The sequence below is a fragment of the Moschus berezovskii genome, chromosome 14, assembly GCF_049115385.1.
Source record: "Moschus berezovskii isolate FMDL1 chromosome 14, NW_MosBer_1.0, whole genome shotgun sequence".
NCBI lineage: Eukaryota > Metazoa > Chordata > Mammalia > Artiodactyla > Moschidae > Moschus > Moschus berezovskii.
In genome coordinates this window covers 84,241,504-84,249,009 of record NC_142473.1, presented here as the reverse complement: position 1 = coordinate 84,249,009, position 7,506 = coordinate 84,241,504, and the positions used below count along the sequence as shown (strand labels likewise).

General features: G+C 42.0%; 1 protein-coding gene across 1 annotated transcript; it reads right to left on the bottom strand.

Moving 5' to 3' along the window:
- Positions 1–6,150: 6,150 nt before the first annotated feature.
- Positions 6,151–7,122, bottom strand: LOC129553712 (olfactory receptor 5D3-like). The gene has a single exon (XM_088843553.1). The coding sequence runs from the start codon at positions 7,120–7,122 to the stop codon at positions 6,151–6,153; it is 972 nt and encodes a 323-aa protein (XP_088699679.1).
- Between the last annotated feature and the right edge of the window lie 384 nt (positions 7,123–7,506).

Genomic DNA, 7,506 nt, shown 5'->3' with positions numbered 1-7,506 from the left:
CTTTCAAGATTGGAAATAGCTCAACTGGAATTCCATCACCTCCACTAGCTTTGTTCGTAGTGATGCTTTCTAAGGCCCACTTGACTTCACATTCCATGATGTCTGGCTCGAGGTCAGTGATCACGTTATCGTGACTATCTTGGTTGTGAAGATCTTTTTTGTACAGTTCTTCTGTGTATTCTTGCCACCTCTTCTTAATATCTTCTGCTTCTGTTAGGTCCATAAATTTCTGTCCTTTATCGAGCCCATCTTTGCATGAAATGTTCCCTTGGAATCTCTAATTTTCTTGAAGAGATCTCTTGTTTTTCCTATTCTGTTGTTTTCCTCTATTTCTTTGCATTGATCACTGAGGAAGGCTTTCTTATCTCTCCTTGCTATTCTTTGGAACTCTGCATTCAGATGCTTACATCTTTCCTTTTCTCCTTTGCTTTCTGCTTCTCTTCTTTTCACAGCTATTTGTAAGGGCCAACCACGCAAAGAGGTGCAGCCGAGAGGAGATACCTCACACCTGACGCCAGGGCCGGTGGCCGAGAGGAGCTACCCAATAGGTGGTGGCTACGTGGGCGCAGGAGGGCCGAGAGGAGCTACTCCACGTTCAAGGTCAGGGGGGCGGCCTTGAGGAGATACCCCTCGTCCAAGGTAAGGTGCAGCGGCTGCGCTTTCTTGGAGCAGCTGTGAAGAGATATCCCATGCCCAAGGTAAGAGAAACCCAAATAAGATGGTAGGTATTGCGAGGGGGCATCAGAGGGCAGACACACTGAAATCATAATCACAGGAAGCTAGTCAATCTGATCACATGGACCACAGCTGAATGTGGTCCACTGGAGAAGGGAATGGCAAACCACTTCAGTATACTTGCCTTGAGAACGCCATGAACAGTATCAAAGGGCAAAATGATAGGATACTGAATGAGGAATTCCCCAGGTTGTAGGTGCCCAGTATGCTACTGGAGCTCAGTGGAGAAATAACTCTAGAAGGAATAAAGGGACGGAGCAAAAGCAAAACCAATACCCAGTTGTGGATGTGACCGGTGATAGAAGCAAGGTCTGGTGCTGTAAAGAGCAATATTGCATAGGGACCTGGAATGTTGGGTCCATGAATCAAGGCAAATTGGAAGTGGTCAAACAGGAGATGGCAAGAGTGAACATAGACATTCTAGGAATCTGTGAACTAAAATGGACTGGAATGGGTGAATTTAACTCAGATGACCATTATATCTACTACTATGGGCAGGAATCCCTTAGAAGAAATGGAGTAGCCATCATGGTCAACAAAAGAGTCCGAAATGCAGTACTTGGATGCAATCTTAAAAGCGACAGAATGATTTTTGTACGTTTCCAAGGCAAACCATTCAATATTACAGTAATCCAGGCCTATGCCCCAACCAGTAACACTGAAGAAGCCAAAGTTGAACGGTTCTATGAAGACCTACAAGCCCTTTTAGAACTAACACCCAAAAGAGATGTCCTTTTCATTATAGGGGACTTGAATGCAAAAGTAGGAAGTCAAGAAACACCTGGAGTAACAGGCAAATTTGGCCTGGGAAACGGAATGAAGCAGGGCAAAGGCTAATAGAGTTTTGTCAAGAGAATGCACTGGTCATAGCAAACACCCTCTTCCAACAACACAAGAGAAGTCTCTACACATGTACATCACCAGATGGTCAACACCGAAATCAGATTGATTATATTCTTTGCAGCCAAAGATGGAGAAGCTATATACAGTTAGCGAAGACAAGACCAGGAGCTGACTGTGGCTCAGATCATGAACTCCTTATTGCCAAATTCAGACTGAAATTGAAGAAAGTAGGGAAAACCACTTGACCATTCAGATATGACCTAAATCAAATCCCTTATGATTATACAGTGGAAGTGAGGAATAGATTTAAGGGACTAGATCTGATAGTTAGAGTGCCTGATGAACTCTGGACGGAGGTTCGTGACGTTGTACAGGAGACAGGGACCAAGACCATCCCCATGGAAAAGAAATGCAAAAAAGCAAAATGGCTGTCTGAGGAGGCCTTACAAATAGCTGTGAAAAGACGAGAACAAAAACATAAGTGACAATAAATAAATAAATAAATTGAACTTCCTTAAAATTTAAAATATTTGTGTATTAAAAATATTATCAATAAAGTGAAAAGAAAAGGTACAGAAGAGAAACAATAAAGACAATAAGTCAAATCAGATACAACACAAAATTTACAAATATCCAACAAGCATGTGTAAATATTCTCGACATATTTAGTTATTCAGTCCAGTTCAGTTCAGTCGCTCAGTCGTGTCCGACTCTTTGAGACCCCATGAATCACAGCACACCAGGCCTCCCTGTCCATCACCAACTCCCGGAGTTCACTCAAACTCATGTCCATGAGTCAATGATGCCATCCAGCCATCTCATTCTCTGTCGTCCCCGTCTCCTCCCACCCGCAATCCCTCCCAGCATCAGACTCTTTTCCAGTGAGTCAACTCGTTGCATGAGGTGGCCAAAGTATTGGAGTTTCAGCTTCAGCATCTAGTCCTTCCAATGAACACCCAGGATTGATCTCCTTTAGAATGGACTGGTTGGATCTCCTTGCAGTCCAAGGGACTCTCAAGAGTCTTCTCCAGCACCACAATTCAAAAGCATCAATTCTTCGGCGCTCAGCTTTCTTCACAGTCCAACTCTCACATCCATACATGACCACGGGAAAAACCATAGCCTTGACTAGACGGACCTTAATTGGCAAAGTAAAGCCTCTGCTTTTTAATATGCTATCTAGGTTGGTCATAACTTTCCTTCCAAGGAGTAAGCGTCTTTTAATATCATGGCTGCAGTCAGCATCTGCAGTGATTTTGGAGCCCAAAAAAATAAAGTCTGACACCATTTCCACTGTTTCCCCATCTATTTCCCACGAAGTGATGGGACCAGATGCCATGATCTTCGTTTTCTGAATGTTGAGCTTCAAGCCAACCTTTTCACTCTCCTCTTTCACTTTCATCAAGAGGCTTTTGAGTTCCTCTTAACTTTCTGCCATAAGGGTGGTGTCATCTGCATATCTGAGGTTATTGATATTTCTCCCAGCAATCTTGATTCCAGCTTGTGCTTCTTCCAGCCCAGTGTTCCTCATGATGTACTCTGCATATAAGTTTAATAAGCAGGGTGACAATATACAACCTCGACGTACTCCTTTTCCTATTTGGAACCTATCTGTTGTTCCATGTCCAGTTCTAACTGTTGCTTCCTGACCAGCATATAGGTTTCTCAAGAGGCAGGTCAGGTGGGCTGGTATTCCCATCTCTTAGGCAAAATGATAGGATACAGAATGAGGAATTCCCCAGGTTGGTATGTGCCCAGTATGCTACTGGATATCAGTGGAGAAATAACTCCAGAAAGAATGAAGGGATGGAGCCAAAACAAATACCCAGTTGTGGATATGACTGGTGATAGAAGCAAGGTCTGATGCTGTAAAGAGCAATATTGCATAAGAACCTGGAATAATAGGTCCATGAATCAAGGCAAATTGGAAGTGGTCAAACGGGAGATGACAAGAGTGAACGTCGACATTCTAGGAATCAGCGAACTAAAATGGACTGGAATGGATGAATTCAACTCAGATTATTTAGTTATTAGGAAAATGCAAATCAATATCATGATGAGATGTCAAATTATATCCACTGGATTTGCTATAATAAAAGTATATAATAGCAATGATTGGCAAGGATATGAAGCAACCAGAAGAGTTACATATTGTGCCTGGGAATCTAAAATGCTACAGACACTGTAGAATAACTTTCGTGGTTCCTCTCACAGGGATGAACATAGAATTTCTATTAGACAAAATGCTTAGCAGGGAAAAAAAAAATAGTCTTTCACAAAGAGGTGTTAGGCTTTGCCCCCAATTTATGGCAGATAATATATATCTTATGTGATAGTAGAGTCTATTTAGGAAGCAGGGGCTGGGCACACTGATATCAAGGTGTGTGCATGCTAAGTCGCTTCAGTGGTGTTTGATCCTTGCCACTCTATGGACTGTAGCCCACCAGGTTTCACTGTCTATGGAATTCTCCAGGCAAGAATACTAGAATTGGGCTGCCATGCCCTCCTCCAGAGGATCCTTCCAACCCAGGGATTGAACCCATGTCTCCTACGTCTCCTGCATTGGTAGGCAGGTTCTTTACAACTAGTGCCACCTGGGAAGCACCACAGAATATGTCAAATAAAATTCGCTGTGTAGACTGGTGAGTTTACTGTGAAGTGTGTTAGTTGCTCAGTCATGTCTGAATCTTTGTAACTCCATGGACTAAAGCCCGCCAGTCTCCTCTGTCATGGAATTCTCCAGGCAAGGATACTGGTGTGGTTTGCCCTCCCTTTCTCCAGGGGATCTTCCCCACCCAGGGATAGAACCCAGGTCTCCTGCATTGCAAGCAGATTCTTTATCATCTGAGCCACCAGGGAAGTCTGTGAGTTTGCTAGTTGGCCAAAATTAAATCAGGTTAACCAAGATGCTCTAACTGATATTAGCAGGGCCCCCATTCAATCCACCATTAATGTTACTTACCAATGAAGCTCTCTTATATTTTATCATTGTACATCAAAAGTTATTTAATATGTAATTTGACTGACATGAAAAACTATTTTAGATTTAGCTGGAACTATTTCTGAAGTGTGCATTTCTTAATTTTATTTTTGATGATTTATGTACAAAGAACAAATAAATTTTATATTAACAAGTAGAATTTTACCAAATCATATTCAGGACTTTGTGGGGGCAGAGACATGACTTCTTTGTACTTATAATGTATCAGTTCTTTCTATGTGATGTTAAATAAATATATCCTTTAAATTTAGGCTTCCCTGGTACCTTGGATGGTAAAGAATCTGCCTGCAATGCAGGAGACATAGGTTTGATTGCTGTTCATGCAGATTCCCTGAAGAAGAGAATTGCTACCCACTCCAGTATTCTTGCCATGGACACAGGAGCCTGGCAGGCTAAAGCCTAAAGCCCATAGAATTGTAAAGAGTCGGACATGACTGAGCAACTAAGCACAGGCATGTCTTTTAACTTTAGTGTCTTAGTGTTGAACAACTCTTAGTTACTATGTTTCAACTGATGTAACTGCCTCATGGTTAGCTATAAATTTTCATGACAACTCAAATCCACTCTTCGATGACTTATAATGACTTTAAGAAAAAAAAAAAAAAGACTCACCTGAACAGCCAAATGGTAATGTGTCTTTACTCGGAAATCTTTACATGACAAACACTTTATCTAGAGACTTTTTAAACAGTCTAGGCTTTAGTTTGTGTTGGAGAAGACTCTTGAGAGTCCTTTGGAGACTGGTGACAGTAGAGTCTACTATCCAAGGAGATCCAACTAGTCCATTCTAAAGGAGACCAGTCCTGGGTGTTCATTGGAAGGACTGATGCTAAAGCTGAAACTCCAATACTTTGGCCACCTCATGTGAAGAGTTGACTCACTGGAAAAGACTCTGATGCTGGGAGGGATTGGGGGCAGGAGGAGAAGGGGATGACAGAGGAAGAGATTGCTGGATGGCATCACCGACTTGATGGACATGGGTTTGGGTGAACTCCGGGAGTTGGTGATGGACAAGGAGGCCAGGCGTGCTGTGATTCATGGGGTCGCAAAGAGTCAGCCATGACTGAGCTGCTGAACTAACTAACTAACTAGACTTTAATTAGGTGTTATTTATTATTTTATTGCTAATTCTCTACAGTTTACTAAAGTTGTTGAATGATGTTATCATCAAGGGAATTACGTTAAATGTGTGCACTGTTTTCCTTCTTAAAAATTGGAATTTGAAATGCTATTAAAAATTGTAGAAAACTTGGACAGTTCTCCACAGTGCTCTTGTAAATGAAAAAGCAAACCTAAGCCGTTTTACATTTATTTTTTTTTTTCTTTACTTTATATAAATTACTCTTTTAATGATGTATGGCTTCTCAACATTTTCCACACTATTTATTTTAAATTTTCTTTTTTAGCATTTTGAGATAGAAGCTTAGTTCATTCTTTTTTTTTTATGTAATTAATTTATTTTTTATTGGAGGCAAATTATTTTACAATATTATATTGGTTGGTTTTGCCATACATTGATATGAATTTGCCCCGGGTTTACATAAGTTCCCCCTCCTGAACCCGTTTTACATTTATTGACATAATAATTTGGTATGAACTAGCTTCCTAGCAGTCTCTTTCACATCTTTGTTCCTGAGGCTGTAGATCAGTGGGTTCAGCATGGGGATGACCACTGTGTAAAACACAGAGCCCACCTTGACCATGAGCCATGAGCTTCTGGAGTTAGGAACACAGTAGAGGAAAAGGATGCTCCCGTGGAAGATGGTGATGGTGGTCAGGTGGGAGGCGCAGGTGGAGAAGGCTTTGTGGCGCCCCCCAGTTGAAGGCATCTTCATGACAGTGATAAAAATGAAAACATAGGAGGTAAGAATTATCACCAGGCTGCTTATTTCATTAAACGTGGCAGAGATGAAAATGATCTCCTGGCTAATATAGGGGTCAGAGCAGGAAACAGCAACAATGGCCCTGTGCTCACAGACAAAGTTATTTATGATATTATTTCCTCTAAAGGACAGTTCAGATAAAAAGTAGGTAAGAGTCAGGGAACAGACTGCACCCCAAGTGTATGATGCACCCACCAATAAGGAACAAAGCTTCTGGGACATGACGACGGTGTAAAGAAGAGGGTTGCAAACGGCCACAAACCGGTCATACGCCATCCCTGCCAAGAGAAATGTCTCTGTCACCACAAATACGCAGGCAAAGAAGAATTGCATGAGGCACCCTGTGAAGGAGATGGTTCTGTCTGCCACAACCAAGTTTTCTAGTAGCTTGGGAGTAACTGCTGTCGAGTAACAGACATCGACGAGGGACAAGTGTCTGAGGAAGTAATACATGGGGGTGTGCAGTTTGGGGTTTATCTTGATGATTAGGATCATGCCCAGGTTCCCCAGCACAGTGATGGAGTAGACGGTTAAGAATAACAGGACGAGAGGTATCTGGAGTTCGGGATATTCTGAGAAGCCCAAAAGAATGAAAGTGACTTCAGCACTCTGGTTTGCTTGGTTCCTGTGGACAAAATATAAAAGTTGATTCAGAGACATCTGAAGCGAAATCTGAATGAAATGTAGTGTTATTCACTCAGTCTTGTCAGACATTTTTGCGACTCCATGGACTGTAGCCTGCCAGGTTCCTCTGTCCATGAGATTCTCTGGGGAAGAACACAGGATGGGTTGTCATGCCCTCCTCCAGGGGATCTTCCTGACCCAGGCATAGAATGAACATACTTATGAGGAAAAAGAGTGCATTGAATTCTTTTTTTTTTTTTTAGTTTATTTATTTTAATTGGAGGCTAATTACTTTACATTATTGTCTTGGTTTTGCCATACACTGACATGAATCCGCCCCAGGCGTACATGTTTTCCCCATCTTTAACCCCCCTGCCACTTCCTTCCCCATCCCATCCCTCTGGTTCATCCCAGAGCACC

Coding starts and splice junctions, on each gene's coding strand:
- LOC129553712 (XM_088843553.1), bottom strand. CDS start 7,122: ATGTCTCTGAATCAACTTTTATATTTTGTCCACAGGAACCAAGCAAAC.